Source organism: Schistocerca nitens, chromosome 7, assembly GCF_023898315.1.
Source record: "Schistocerca nitens isolate TAMUIC-IGC-003100 chromosome 7, iqSchNite1.1, whole genome shotgun sequence".
Lineage (NCBI taxonomy): Eukaryota > Metazoa > Arthropoda > Insecta > Orthoptera > Acrididae > Schistocerca > Schistocerca nitens.
In genome coordinates, this window is record NC_064620.1 from 328695273 (window position 1) to 328712318 (window position 17046).

Here is a 17046-nt window from a genome sequence, read left to right on the forward strand (position 1 = left end):
CATTCTCAAAAATAATAGAAGCAATTATGAAAGACAGATTAATGAATTACCTGAATAAATAAGTCTTTTAAGCGAATCACAATTTGTTTTCCGAAGTGGCAAAAATACAGAGTCAGCCATAATAGAATTGACAAAAGTTATACTTGATGCTCTTGACAAAGATGAGTGTGCCACAGGCATATTTTTGGATCTTTCCAAGGCCTCTGACACAGTGGATCACAAGATTCTATTATATAAATTAGAAGCATAAGGAATGTTTGGTTTCAACCATCCCTAGCAGATAGGGTACAAAGAGTAGAGATACCACATACTTCAAATAGATCTAAACATTTAGTAAAACACTTATCAGAATCAAAATAAATTAATATCGGGGTTCCACAAGGTAGCATATTAGGACCAATACTATTCCTGATATACATCAATGACTTTCCCAGAAGTGTTACTCATGGTGAAAAAATTCTCTTCGCTGTTGACAGCAATATTATAGTCACTGAGAAAACAAGAGAACTCTGAAGGAAGTTTACGATTGGTCAATAAGCAATAAAGTAAGATTGAACATTAAAAAAAAACTAGTGCCATGAATTTCAGTTTGAAGTGGGAAAATAACAATGTTAAATTAAATGTAGGTGGCACCTCTATAGGTTGTGCAACAAATGCAAAATTTATAGGAATGAATATTGATTCTCAGTTGAAGTGGCGTCAATACACAAAGGTACTTGCAAACAGACTTGGAATCCTGTGATGAGTGTGTAACATGCTGTGTCTTTTAGTTGCATACTGTTCATATGTACACTCAGTTCTTAGCTATGGCACTCTTTTTTGGGGAACAAATGCACAAAATATGAACACAATTTTCAGACTCCAGAAAAGAGCCATAAGAATAATAAAAAAATATAGTCGAGCTCGTTGTGTAAAGATCTGTTCAAAATACTGGGGATTTTAACTGCTACGTGTGAATACATTTACCAGTCAGTTTTTCACATCAAGAATAACATTGGTAATTACTGCACAAACAGCTCTTCCATGACCATGGAGCAAGAGCTAGACTCAACTTACATTTAACAAGAAAAAAATAAACATAAAATTCAAAATAGCATTTTCTACCAATGAATAAAACTGTACAATAAATTATCAAAAGACATTAAAGAAATTGCAAAAATACACTTATTTAAAAAGGCAGCTAAAAAGTACCTGTTATGCAGTACATTTTATATATTGAAGGATTACTTAAATAAAACAGAGTAGGGGTTTGGTAAAAAATGTTATACAAATAAATAATAATTATAAAACATCCAACATTCCACATAACACCTTCACACTATGTGTTTTTCCTTCTTTTTTGCTTTTCTAGAAAAACTTACTCTGAGCTGGGCATAGCACAATACTAATACCTCTTCCTCCTTCTGAGCTCAACATCTCACTCATTATAAAGAGATTCTGACTTAGTTTTTCAGGATAGCAAATGGGAAGTTGCGGTACAGAAAATGGCTCAGAGATCACCAGAGCATGTGTGTGTGTGTGTGTGTGTGTGTGTGTGTGTGTGTGTGTGAAGTGTTATGAAACAATGTTTGTATAGTGCGTGCAGCAACTGATAGTGAGATATGAGTGAACAGTGTGGCATTACATTATTTAATAAGTTATTTGTAAAAAAAGTATACCAGGAGTAAATCTAATGATTGTCTCTAACTAAAAGTCTGTAAATATATGTGTATACGAATTAGCTTATTTTAAATTGGTCTAAACGTGTACATACTTAGACATGTCCTATATCCATTTAAAGAAAGATCTACGGATGAATAAAGCTGCTGCTGCTGCTGCTGCTACTACTACTACTACTACTTCTACTTCTACTTCTACTACAACTAAAACTTTTCCATTAAAGTGTACACGAGTTTCAAGGATCTGTAAACTGTCACACATCATGGACATTTTGTGTTTTTTAATTCAGTGTGACCTGTTTTGTGTGCCTTCAGATATGTGTTCCATCACTTACAAATTCACTTGGTATAAAAGTCTCATTTGCCATCAGCATTATTTCTTTGAATTACTTAGTATGGGAGAATTTGTAAACTTAACATTATTTTTAGCCTTCTTAATCTGTCAAAATGTTAATGGTGTTGTTTCTGTTTTCCAGCCTCAAAGTATCGTGCATATTATATACCTTCATTGCTTCGACGTCCTTTGGTGCAGGCACTCCACACTACAAATGACTTGGATTCATACATCAGAATGGTACGCTTTATTCATGATGGCATGGACAGAGCTGTAGATGTAAGACCTACATTGGATGAAGACAATATATCTACCAGTGGCGTTGATAAAGCAGAAATTGTGGGGCAGATGGTGCTTGATATTGTCATGGTATATCGCACTAACAGGTCTGCTATCATCAGGGATGTTTTACAGGTTTGTGTTGTTTGTTTATTACTTTAACATGGATTACTTTTATTGTAAACGCCTTGTTTCAACTTAGGGGTTGTCAGAAGATGAGAAGTGACAGCAATGTTGAAACTAAGCAAAGTATTATGAATATGTACATAACAATGCTGTATATATGAAAACAGTATAATATTGTGAAGGTGAAATTAAACATACTTTAAATGAGGAAAAATGCTAATGTGTTTCCCTTATTAGCTGTGTGTAATGTTTAATTGACAGTTGTAGAAGTACGTTCTAGACAACATTTGATCGAGAAATTTGAACGTCTTGATGGTTTTACAAAAGTTGTGTATAGTTAAAACACTTCAGGATAAGTCATTTAGCGTTTTTTACTATGATCTGTGATAGAAATTCAAACATTTTCTAACTAAAACTGGCACAACAAAACGTGTAACACGTGACTATATATGGCAACACAGTAGCACCACTGCCCATTGCCGCAAGGTGAAAATATATGTTTCATCAAAACACACTGTCAAGCACTGTTAGGAAGTCTTAAAATGGTGAACAAACAGTGAATGCAGAGAGTGAAATGCTGTATGCTTATCCAGGTTTTCTGGGTGTGATTGATTAACGGTACATTTTTGGGTACACAACAGAGTTGTTGATTCCATTTTATACATAATATTTTGACAACTACAGAGCTTGGATGCTATACAAGGAGAGCCGCATCAAAGAATTACAACGCCTATAAATAGTGTTCTGAAAGAGTGGGTACTCAGATTTTCAAATTAAATGTGCATTGGAGTCAAACTCAGCAATGTCTGAAGAAGTGTTTGAGACTGATGCAGAAAAAGAGAAATAAAAAATTTCTTATCTGCCTTATGCTGGCTTCCTCACCCAAAAGATTGTTATACTCCAACAGAAACAAAGCACACAGTGTATTTCACTCCCTTCAGCAAAGACAAAGTCTTTTTTGTAATATTAAATACATTTTAGATGTCTGAAAGCCAGGTGGGTACCACAATCCGTGAGAATGTGACATGTCTTATGTGGGCAGACTGTCATAACAGTCAAGGACAGGCACGAGGGACAACAACACACCCAACTAAAACAAACAAATCACCTGTAACCAAGCACTACCCCAAATGCAATCATTAAATGAAATACAATGAGACTAGTATCATGATGCAAACGAATCAACTACCCAGCTGTATACTTACAGGACACCATTAATTTTCTGATTTTCTACATTTGAGGGCAGTATTCATTTGTGACAGTGCATTGTGTAACCAAAACTGCCTCAATATCACTCATCATTAATCAGTGAAATAAACTACCCTCTGCATCAAAAAAGCGTGTTCAGTCACGGCAAACGACTTGAGATCTCAGAATGGACCATTTTGCAAAGGTCTTTGCATTCAGACCTGTTTGATTGAGTATGACTGATGCAAGAGCTTTAAGACTTCTTAAAATGCTTACATAGTTCATTGGAAACAAAATAGGAAATGTAGATCATGAAAAGTGATCTCACTATGACAGCATGTTTTAACTTGTGCAGTCATTAGAGCAGTATGAAAGTAATTGCAACCAAGATATTGAAGCAAGTATAGTTTATTAAGTGGAACAATATTCTTTCATAATAGTGTTTCAAAATTGTTGAAAAGATGAGTACAGTATTATAAAATCTGTTAATGTGTTGTCGAAACTTTTTGCTGAAGTTTCGAAGAAATGTGTTAAAATTGAAATGCAAGACAGCTGGAGGTGGTTAGTGCAATGTAAAAACGACCAATTGTGGCTCTTTTGCGGAGCTTTGTCTTACATACAGCAAGAAGGTTGGCCTTTGCCACTAAGCTGTACTCCACCTTGGCCCATCTTTATACAAAACAGATAGTCAGCTACGATTGTTGTAAATGGAACTGTTTGTTAACTTCTTGCATTTGAAAAGGAGCCCATGAAAAATATTTGAGATGTGTGAACATGCTCATTTTCAGGTGAACTAGTTTTTTGGAAAAGAGCCAACATTGAAAACTAGATAACATGACTGTGCCTGGCATGAGATCCCTACTTGGCAATGTTTACAAGCAGTAGCCTTCAATTTTAATGCCGCATGTTTAACACCGTAATGTCTGAAGGCCAGCAGAACAGCAGCCAGAACAAATAAGGTTTGTAGAACATATTCGGAGCACAAAGGAGATGCCACAGGAAGGACGTTGGCTCGAAATGTTACGTAGGCACATGAGGTATGAAATTTGGGCTCAGTGGTATGTCCAGCAACCCGTGTTGTACAAAGTAAACAAGGTGGTGTAATGTCAAGTTCTTGAGAAATAGTGGCAGCTACAACACTGCGTGTTGTTAAGGGAAAGTGGGAATGGTTGGCTCCAGATCTGAATTGAGGTGTAAACACTTCAGTTTATGTTGGTCCAAGGACGGGTGAGGTCCCAAAGTGAATTGGAACAGTGTGTCCACAAATGCAAGTAATATCACTGCTCAAAAGTGAATATAATAATGAATATTAGACTGGTACAGCACCCAACACTGGAGGTGAAGAACAGTCTGGTCTATTAAGTGATGTTTGGAGCCAAAGGTGGTGAGCAATGGACAATGAATCATGATAAGATGAAATTTTCTCCATAAAGGAATAATTTTAATTTCCAAACTGCATCAATAATGGCAAAGAACTCTTGCTCTATTTGAGAATAGTGTTGCTGAGAAGCAGATCAAGTCTTTGAATCATATGCGATAGGGTGCTCAGTGCCTTTGAGATATTTATCGGATAAGACTGCGCCAATACCCTTTTTTCTCTCCCAAAAATTCTTACCTGGCTGTAACAATATGTTTCTTCATTGAGAAGATTTCATTACATGAACATGACCAGAATGAGATGCCACTACATGAGATATAAAACAAAGAGTAGACTTCAGCCGAAATTTGAAGCTGTTTATTACACACTGAATAAGGCAGAATAACGTAAACTACTTTTGCATATTCAAAAGTAGGACGCCAAGGGAGGGGTTGATATCAGAAAAATCTTTTGTTCAAGATTTCAAAACAGACTTCCTTCACGAAAGAGGTATGACTATGAAGAGAGAGATGAATCAATTTGAAATAGACTCCTTTCATGCAGATTTAGGTTCTAGGGCTTTTGAAATGTTGCCTGGAAACATGCTGTGCCAATTGCACACTGGTGCAGCTCCTGTATCTGCTGGTAATTTTGTGAAATTAGGTTGATATTGTACTTTGTATTTGACTTGTGTGAGTATTAAAAATTATGAACTACTGTCTGCTAGTTGGGGATTAATCTAAGACTGTTGCATCACATAGCATTATACCAGTTTACAATTTTTAAGTTATTGAGAGTCTGTTTTCTTGACATTACACAGCAGCGTAAAAACTGCCGATCCTGTTGGTGAAATTGGAACTATTAATGTTGGTTTGCTACTGTTCATAACCCTAATATCATCTACGTCTTGAATGGCATTTTTGACCAGGAGACACCTTCTGGCCGCCTAGTGCATCTCTTTTTATGTGACACCACTTCAGTGAATTGTGTGTCAGTGGCGATGAAATGGTGATAATGATCTCACACACACACGCACACACACACACACACACAGTCCCAAGCAGAGAAAATCCTCGACCTGGCTAGGAATCGAATCTGTGGTCCCATGATCAAGAGTCAGAACACTAACTACAAGACCACAAGCTGCTGACTCCTGTCTTGAAATTTCTATTGTTGTAATCTTTTTGACATGTCGTCTTGTGCTGTAATACTGTATATCAAAATTAACATAAAAATTGATTATTTTTGTTGTTATGTTAATCCATGTGGCTATCATTCCTTCATATGTAACCCTCCTGTCAGTCTTTGTTGTTGTCTGTCCCATTCAATATGTCATCTGCTTTCTACCTTGAACCCGTCCATTTAAATTCTCCCCTGACCCACGGTTCTGGGTGACTTTTCCGAAATATACCCCTGTTCCTAAACTTCTCCAGTCCTTTTCCTTCACCCCTCTTCGTTCTCCTTCAACCCTTCTGCCAGAAAAAGTCACTGGTTTCAAAAGCTTGCATAAGTATAACCTTCTTTTTTGTGTGTGTTTTCCTGCTGCCGCTTGGGGAGTGGGAGTAGATAAGGTAAATGTAAGATTGTGTCCCAGGCAGAAATCACTGATTACTAACGTAATGGTTTTCTTTAACTAGGTACATCATCAGTACTTTCTACATATTTCTTTGACTGTTCCTATAGTTTGTCCCATGTACATCATGTCGCACTTGTGTTAAATGTGATATATGGCATCTCTTTCCCCCCCCCCTCCCCCCCCCCTCTCTCTCACACACACACACACACACACACACACACACACACACACACACACACACACATATACACTTTCAGGCAAGAATTTGTGCTGGTCCTTGAACCCCTCAAGCCGGATGCTGTCTTCTACCTGACAGCGCCTGCAAAGTGACATCTGCCCTGCGTGTCTGTGAGTGCTATATCCCTCCCATACTGCAAATTATGTGTGTAATAAAGTACCAGAAATAACATTCTGAAAAAAAATAGGGTGAACACTGGCAACTGTAAAGATTTAATAGGCTAAATCACTTTAGGCACGAAGAGTTTTAATCATGTTGTGAAAATCAATTTTTTACAATATTTTTTGAGAGTGATAAAGCTCAAAGCACTGGACAATACACAGTGCTGTGTTTGTAGGACAAGTCTTGCAACTGTATGATGTCTGCCTTCTTTGCTGTTTTATTGCACGTAGCTCACAACTCCTTAGGCCCATTTTCCGTTTTTTGCCACTGGATTTTCTTCTGGGAAGTGTCTTACCAGTAAATTGTTGGCAATCACTGACAGTGTCAGAGGACCTTCTTTACTTCTGCTCAATGGCACTGTGGTGGTAATTAGTTATAAGCTCACTCTAAACTCTAAATGGTCCTTGTTTCCATTTTGGCAGTAAAATATGTAACCATTAGAAACCCACATCTAACAAATGCTTAAAAAGTTTTTTGTATCAAACCTTGCTCTGGTTTCTTTCCACAAGTAAAGGTTCCAGTAATGGTCTTTCACATCCACTCCCCCTCCCCTCCCTCATGTTCTGGTTGTTGTCAGATATACAGTGTGGTATCTGGGTTTACTTTCACTTCTCCCCCTGTTCCTCCTCTTTGCCCATTTATTGTCAATTCATCATGCTTTGTTGTTAGCATTGTAACTTCCCTTTTATCCTTCAGTTTCAGAGCCACTAATTTCCCCTTTTGTCGGCCATTGTTTTGTCCTTTCTGTAGGTTCCTATTTACAATATGTGGCATTCCTTTCCTACGAGTTATCACTGTATTCCTGTCTGCAAGTCTTTTGAATGGGTCAGGACTTGAGTAGTAATTGTCCTTATACACACATCTACCTATGTCTAACAAATTTTAACGAAATTTTAACACCACTTTTCTTGATAGAATATCATCAACTTTTGTTATTTGACAGATAAGATCATTATCTCTTCCAGTGTGCAAAATAAAGTTCAAAAAATACTAATTTTTGTCACACAGTTCCTCCCAAAGCATACTGCCTTCAAAGGTATGCACTGCTTCCACAAGAGTCTCTGTTTCCACAATAACAAGAATTCGTCAATACTTATGATGTTTCCTAACTCATGAGCGCTCTGAAATCTTGCTTTCAAATGCTTCATCACAGGGATAGTTTTCTAAACATTTTTACTGCCATGTACTTGTTTTCTGTTGCTAGAAAAACATAGGAATATTGTCAGGAAATAAATCATTCTTCACCCATAAAATTAGGGAAGAAGGGCATTTCTAGCATGTTCTTTTTGGTAAAATACATTGTAGCTGATTGTTTAGACACTATCCCCATCAGTAAAAATAAAGCTAAAAGAACTCTGACTTCTTCAGCATCAGTTGGAAACCAGTTTGCAAATTACGATTTCTTAGGAGATATCCTTGTGTAAAAAAACTTTCCACATATTTATTTGTTTCTATGAAATTCGTGTCTGTTATTTCATTGTCAAAGAACAATTCAAAGTAAGCTAATGGCCCTTCAGCAATACTAGACGTAAATGCAGTTGGTGCAGAAATATTGTCACATTCCTTCCAGTGAAGTGAGACTGCATCCTGCACCATCAGTTCATCATCTGAAGATCATCAGAAGACAATAAAAACTCCTCTTCCTAATATCACTCTTCATCAAAAGTCACAGAACTTCATCTTCAGTCAGCTGGGTTATTGCACACAACCTACTTCAAAAAATTAGCATGCACACAAAGACAAAAACATTTGTAAACTGTACGAATAACAATGTAAACTCCCTCAACGTGAAGCTAAGGAATGTATGAGACTGCACTCTAACACTGTCTCTGAAACTGCATTGACAGAGAGAAAAAACATATATAATAATCGTAGATGGCATATGACGTCGCACACACTGAGCAAGCAGTCGGTGGCAGATGGTATAAGCTGTCACATGTGCCTGAGGGGCTAACAAGCAGACATAGATGAACTAAACAAAGGAGAAAAGTAACAAGAAAAATAATTTAGCATTGTCTCAAATGTTACATTGATTTTGTTATTGTAAGAATGCTGCTCAGGTCTTGTCACATGCAAGCCACTGATCCTACGTTCTGTTTGTCAGCTATCCATAGAAGGCAATGGTTCTTTAGCAAGAGACCACAGCCGATTTTATGAGAATAAAATTAAAAAAATCACTGGTAGAAGTAAGTGAGTGGTGTTCAGGTATTATTTAGTGTAATAATTGTGAAGGTTGTTCGTTTGCAGATTGGAGAAAGGTAAAACATGCTCTTCTAGTGTGGCAACTATTTATAACTATTCATTTGACATCCAGGGTATTCAGACCAGGGAAGTGTCCTGTGGCAGTGACCTGCATTTACTGTTATGGTGTGTAAAGAACATAATCCCATCCCAACTACATTGGGCCCTTGTTGCAGCCATTTGAGGGAAAATATCATTGAATATACTGCGCACAGAAGGCTGTACAAGGTTAGTACGAGGACTGTCCCAGAAGTACCCGACCTAACAAAGAAAACTAAAAAATTTTGGAAAATAACATCATTATTTCTCTACTCACAGTAGAGTCCTGCTATTCCAAATCCTGCTACTCAAAAAATCCCCCTATTCTGAACATAGTTCTGAAAAAATACCAATTTTTTTAACTTAAGGACAGGAGAAATTAAAATGACATTCATGAAAAATGTACATTTATTGTTACACAGGGGAGTTAAGTAGACACATACAAAGAGCCTATGCATGATGAAAGCTCATGAAACCATATTGAAATGAAAACCGGTTGCTTACAGTACGTACAAGTCAGCTCCATTTATTCAATTCTGTAGAATCATTTTTAGTCGCTGCCAAGCACAAAAAATAACCAATTTACACATGCTTAAGAAGTAAAGTTGTCATTTTTTTCTGATGAATAGTACTGAATTGACTTCAGAATGCATGTTCCGCCATCGCTGCATGAACATAACAGCTTTTGGTGTTGATGAAGTGTGCTGTTCGATGTAGTGTAAGGAGAGGTCAGGAGTATTTGCCATGTCTGTGTGTGATATGAGTTTAGTTAGAGTGTTCACTACCTCCTCACTTTCTCCCGAGTCAATCTTAGCTAATGAGCCCTGCACTATTGCTACAATGTCTTCATCTCCGTACTCCTGGTGACCATTACCATCAACAACAGTCCACTTCTCAACACAGCTTTCTTCTGTATCTTCACTAGGACTGTTGATATTTTTAAAAATATTGGGAATCCAGTATACCAATATTTTAAAAAATATTGTTATTGCGCCTTGATATATCGAAAAAAGTATTGATGTATTGACAGAAAAAATATCGATCTACTGACCTATAAAAATATTATCTGCACATTGTAAATATAATACCAAATTTAAAGCTGTATATTTAAGTTGTTGTTGTCGTGGTCTTCAGTCCTGAGACTGGATTGATGCAGCTCTACATGTTACTCTATCCTGTGAAAGCTGCTTCATCTCCCAGTACTTATTGCAACCTACATCCTTCTGAATCTGCTTAGTGTATTCATCTCTTGGTCTCCCTCTACGAATTTTACCCTCCACACTGCCCTCCAATGCTAAATTTGTGATCCCCTGATGCCTCAGAACATGTCCTGCCAACCGGTCCCTTCTTCTTGTCAAGTTGTGCCACAAACTCCTCTTCTCCCCAATTTTATTCAATACCTCCTTATTAGTTATGTGATCTGCCCATCTAATCTTCAGCATTCTTCTGTAGCACCACATTTCGAAAGCTTCTATTCTCTTCTTGTCCAAACTATTTATCGTCCATGTTTCACTTCCATACATGGCTACACTCAGTACAAATACTTTCTGGAACGACTTCCTGACACTTAAATCTATACTCGATGTTAACAAATTTCTCTTCTTCAGAAACGCTTTTCTTGCCATTGCCAGTCTACATTTGATATCCTCTCTACTTCAACCATCATCAGTTATTTTGCTCCCCAAATAGCAAAACTCCTTTACTATTTTAAGTGTCTCATTTCCTAATCTAATTCCCTTAGCATCACCCGACTTCATTCGACAACATTCCATTACCCTCATTTTGCTTTTGTTGGTGTTCATCTTATGTCCTCCTTTTTAAGACACTGTCCATTCTGTTCAACTGCTCTTCCAAGTCCTTTGCTGCCTCTGACAAAATTGCAATGTCATCGGTGAACCTCAAAGTTTTTATTTCTTCTCCATGGATTTTAAGACCTACTTCGAATTTTTCTTTTGTTTCCTTTATTGCTTGCTCAATATACAGATTAAATAACATCGGGGAGAGGCTACAACCCTCTCTCACTCCCTTCCCAACCACTGCTTCCCTTTCATGCCCCTCGACTCTTATAACTGCCATCTGGTTTCTGTACAAATTGTAAATAGCCTTTTGCTCCCTGTATTTTACCCCTGCCACCTTCAGAATTTGAAAGAGAGTATTCCAGTCAACATTGTCAAAAGCTTTCACTAAGTCTACAAATGCTAGAAACGTAGGTTTGCCTTTTCTTTAATATTTCTTCTAAGATAAGTCGAAAGGTATTGCCTCACGTGCTCCAACATTTCTACGGAATCCAAACTGATCTTCCCCGAGGTTGGCTTCTACCAGTTTTTCCATTTGTCTGTAAAGAATTCGGGTTAGTATTTTGCAGCCGTGACTTATTAAACTGATAGTTCGGTAATTTTCGCATCTGTCAACATCTGCTTTCTTTGGGATTGGAATTATTATATTCTTCTTGAAGTCTGAGGGTATTTTGCCTGTCTCATACATTTTGCTCACCAGATGGTAGAGTTTTGTCAGGACTGGCTCTCTCAAGACTGTCCGTAGTTCCAATGGAATGTTGTCTACTGCCGGGGCCTTGTTTCGACTCAGGTCTTTCAGTGCTCTGTCAAACTCTTCACGCAGTATTGTATCTCCCATTTCATCTTCATCTACATCCTCTTCCATTTCCATAATATTGCCCTCAAGTACATCGCCCTTGTATAGACCTTCTATATACTCCTTCCACCTTTCTGCTTTCAATTCTTTGCTTGGAACTGGATTCCCATCAGAGCTCTTGATATTCATACAAGTGTCTCTCTTTCCTCCAAAGGTGTCTTTAATTTTTCTGTAGGCAGTATCTCTCTTGCCCCTAGTGAGATAAGCCTCTACATCCTTACATTTGTCCTCTAGTCATGCCTGCTTAGCCATTTTGCACTTCCTGTCGATCTCATTTTTGAGACGTTTGTATTCCTTTTTGCCTGCTTCATTTACTGCATTTTTTATATTTTCTCCTTTCATCAGTTAAATTTAATATTTCTTCTGTCACCCAAGGATTTCTACTAGCCCTCGTCTTTTTACCTACTTGATCCTCTGCTGCCTTCACTACTTCATCCCTCAGAGCTACCCATTCTTCTACTGTATTTCTTTCCCCCATTCCTGTCAGTTGTTCCCGTGTGCTCTCCCTGAAACTCTGTACAACCTCTGGTTCAGTCAGTTTATCCAGGTCCCATCTCCTTAAATTCTCACCTTTTTGCAGTTTCTTCAGTTTTAATCTACAGTTCATAACCAATAGATTGTGGTCAGAGTCCACATCTGCCCTCGGAAATGTCTTACAATTTAAAACCTGGTTCCTAAATCTCTGTCTTACCATTATATAATCTCTCTGATACCTTATAGCATCTCCAGGATCTTCCATATTTAAGTACTGATTTATTATTAGATATTCTGTTCATCAACAGGCTAGCAGCCTGCTTATACCCCATAGAGCAAGAATTGAAAGGAAAATGATGTACTTTCACTCATGGCGATAACCACTTTGCTAACAATGGTAACTGTATGTAAGTGGCACAATAAAAGCTGTAAAATGGGTCCATCGTTCGGTTTTGTCACATATTGGATTTGTCCGGAACACTTCATGTTGACTTCCCTGTTTTTTTTTTCCCCCCCTTCTGCAAACAACAGTGACCTAGCAGTTTTAGTGTGGTTAAGTTTTAGTGGTGAAGATAAACATTGCAGTTTCTATTGGTAGTGCCAAGTGCAGATTACATCAGCATTTTCCCTCACACGCCTCCACCCACTGCAAAGACCAAGTTTGTTCATTAGATTTTTGTTCATTATTTTCGGCAGCTGTGTTTGAAGAATGCCGATATGAAGAAATAGCACACTAGTTGTGATAAAAATTGTTTTTTAATGCAGCTAGTGTGCTATTTCTTCACGGAAATCTCGTTATTCCATTCGCTCTGCCACCTCCAGTTCAATCGAACTACTTCTTTGTGCCAACTGTACTTGCTCAACACACTGAAAGAGAGAGACTGGACGTGATGAAAGCTCAAAAAGTAGTAAGACTCCTTCACAGAGTGAAAGTAAAATTATGTTCTGCTACAATTTCAAAAGAAAAATTTCAAATACTTTCTGGAAATTCTGAAAAAAGTAATATAGGCCTAAAATAAAAAATCAGCTCTTGATATAGTCGTTTCAATATTGACGTATTGCTAATAAAATTATCGCTTATAAATATCAGTATTTTTTTGGAAAAAATATTGATGTATCGATATTTTATCATCAACCCTAGTCTTCACAGAAAGGGATTTTCTTGACTAATGGAAGGAGGCCACAGTCTTTTATTGGTGTAAAAATTGGGTCAACAAATTCCAATGTAGGTCAGAGATTTTTCCATAATTTTTGTAATGCATGTTGAGTGGTGTTATCTCATGCTGCAGCCAACCATTAAATCACATCATTTATTGTAATTTTTGTAAGTTTTTGCAGGATTGTGATTTCATTTTCATCCTCTTTAAGTAAGGAGCAAAGCAGCATTTTTCTGTATTTTTTATTTATAGCACCGGTCCATAAGCTGAAGAATTGAAGTTACATTCAGTGGCAGAAAAACTCCTTTTGTGTCTTCACAAACAAATTTAGTTTTTCTGGGTGGGGCAGATCATTGTCTATAAACAGCAGAGCACGATTAGGCAGTTCATTTTATCTATTGAATGAGATCACTTTAGGGACAAATTGGTGCTTGAACCATTCCTTGAGCAAGTCTCGCTCTGTCCAAGCATTTTTTTGAGTATTATAATACACATGTTAATGTTTTTGAATGTTCATGGTTTCACCGATTTGCCTATTACATCAGCGGAAATTTGTTTTTTGCTGAGGCGTTTTGCAAGCAAATACAGTTCAATGTTCTTTGTACATTTTGAACCTGGTGAAGACTTTTGGTAGGCAAAGCCTTAAAATTCGTCCAGTTTCGTCTGCATTGTAAACTTGGCTGTGGTGAGCAGTTTTGAGAAGAAACAAGGTCATTAAATTCTTTTAGGTAATCGGCAGCAGTTTCATTGTCAGCTGACAGTTTTTCCCCAGCAATCGTGAGCTGTCTAATTCTGTGTCTTTTCGTCGAACAATCCAAAAAATGCCAACTAGCTGAAAATGGTGGGTCATCATTCATAAGCTTGTTCAATTGAAGCACCTTTTCCTTTACCAAAGGACCAGAAATGGGGATTCCTTTATGTCTTTCTTGAGTGAACCACAAGAATAATGCCTCATCAGATTTTTCGTATGAAGATTTAGTCATTTTTCTGCCACATTTCCAGAGTTATTTCATTTGAAGCAGAACGTAGTTTTAATGCATATCCCCCCCCCCCCCCCCACCCTCCCACCCCTATCCCACATCCCCTCCGGTCACTATTCGTTGCTTTTCTGACACCATATTCGAGTATTTAGTAGCACTGTCTCTCTTGTCCAGTCTTTTTAACACTTCAGGTTTTTGTTTTAAAGCAATTCAGCACTTATGAAACAAAGCTTAATAATAAATTTGAAATAATGTGTGCGGAAATTGGGAGGGAGAGGACTAGGTGGGATGTTGGTTTTACAAGTTGTTAGAGGTCACTAGCACACGTCCTGTACAGCTTTCACATGTCCAAATTTTCGCTCAGTATCCAATATCCCACTTTTTGAAATACCTATGATATGTGGTAGCTTACACACTTTCAGTTGACAGTCATCCTGTTCTATTCTGTGTATTTTCTTCACAGGTTCTGGCACCATCACCTTGTAACACGGCGCGGAATCGATGCTATGTGACACACAACGAGAGGATACATGAATACATTATTAACACCACTGCTCATTTTCAATTACTTCTTGACGCACTTTCCTCTGAACCATTTCCATATGTCATCACTTTACTATAATAGCACTTGTAGCAACACTTCAACCTGAATATTAACAATGTTTTTACATGCAGAGCTACACGCTACACCACATAACAGTTTAGTGTCTCGTGCTCGACTCACTACAGACGCGACTGCCCACAAAGATACTCCAAAACTAAGCGAGCGATATGACAATACGCTCACAACCTCATTTAATTGACCACACCAATGTTTGTCTTTCCAGCTTGTACAGTCTTGCTTAAACACTGCCACTCAATATTTTAATGTTGTAAACATCCCTCAGCTGTAATGTTAGTTGGACTAAGGTCTTGAAACTGAAGGTATTGTATTACATAACAATGACCATTTTTATCCATATTTTCAAATTTTCTGATTGTGTTCACTATTGATGACTGCCAAACCAGTGCTAAACAGCTAAGCGTTGTCCAGTTTCAAACTTAAGTTTTATAAGGTTGATACTTTCTACCATAGTCCTTTGTGAAATAACAATCACTATCTGCACATCAGGCTGGGTACTTCTGGGACAGCCCTCGTATCTACACTGAGGTCATGGGATAGTGATATGCACATATACAAATGGTGGTAGAATCGCACACACAAAACATAAAATGGCAGATTATTGGTTTGGTGGAGCTGTTATTTGTACTTAGGTGATTCATGTTAAAAGGTTTGCAGCATGATTATAGCCACACAGTGGAAATTTAATAGACTTTGAACTGGAATGGTAGTTGGAGCTAGACACAAGGGGCACACTCTTTTGGAAAGTGCTGGGGAATTCAGTCTTCTGAGATCCATAGTGTCAAAAGTGTGACAATGCTACCAAATTTCAATCATTGCCTGTCACTACGGACAACACAGTGGCCGAGGGCCTTCACATAACAATAAGGAGCAGTGATGTCTGCACATAGAGTTATCAGTACTAACAGAGAAGCAACACTGCCTGAAATAACCACAGAAATCAATGTGGGACGTACAATGAACATACCCACTAGGACAATGCGGTGAATCTTGACGTTAATGGGCTATGGCAGCAGGTGACTGACACGAGTGCCTTTGCTAACAGCATGATGTCACCTGCAATGCCTTTCCTGGGCTTGTGATCATATTGGTTGGACCATAGGTGACTGGAAAACTGTGGCCAGGTCACGATTCCTGATTTCAGTTGACAAGAGTTGAGGTAGGGTTCGAGTGTGGTGCAGACCCCACAACGCTATGTCCCCTAGTTGTCATAAAAGCACTGTGCAAGCTGGTGATGACTCCATAATGATGTGGGCTGTGTTTACATAGAACATACTGGGTCCTCTGGTCCAACTGAACCGATCATTGGCAGGAAATGGTTGTTTGGCTACTCGAAGACCATTTGCAGCTGTTCGTGGACTTCATGATTGCAAACAATGATGTCATGTCAAGGGCCATAATTGTTTGCAATTGGTTGGAAGAACATTCTGGGCAATTTGACTGAATGATTTGACCACTCAGATTACCTGACATAACCCCATCGAACATTCATGGGACATAATTGAGAGCAGTTCCTGCACAACATCCTGCACCAGCAACACTTTTGAAATAATTGCTGCACTAAGCTGGGTGAAAGGAGGTCCAACACGATATTAGGAGGTATCCCGTGACTTTGGTCATCTCAAAGTATGTGAAATGACCAGCTTATTTGTGCTGCTCTAAAATTGTCAGATGAAAAAATGATTGCACTAGACTGCAACTCGGTGGAATACCAATCTCTTCAAGGAGTGCCATTGTAGCTTGAAGAAAGTCAACAGCTATGTTGACCAATTAAGAAGCTGGAATCTGTTGTCAGTTGTCAAAACCAATGGAAAGAATTCCATAAGAAAAGGCAGTGTTTGTGTTTATATAGTATTGTGTGTCTTTAAGTGGATACAACTACTTCCATGTCTTTCCATGCAGGAATGTGTTTGAGACACATGTACAGAAATGAAATTTTGGAGAAGAAATAAAAACTTTGAGG

The 17046-nt window shown here is 38.0% G+C and overlaps 1 protein-coding gene across 1 annotated transcript in view; it reads left to right on the plus strand.

Moving 5' to 3' along the window:
- The window catches only part of LOC126194648 (leucine-rich PPR motif-containing protein, mitochondrial), a 194171-nt gene that overhangs the window by 80293 nt on the left and 96832 nt on the right, over positions 1-17046 (plus strand). The window contains exon 9 of the mRNA XM_049932831.1: positions 2135-2406. Within this exon, the coding sequence (XP_049788788.1) occupies positions 2135-2406 (272 nt within the window). The remainder of the gene's footprint in view (positions 1-2134; positions 2407-17046) is intronic.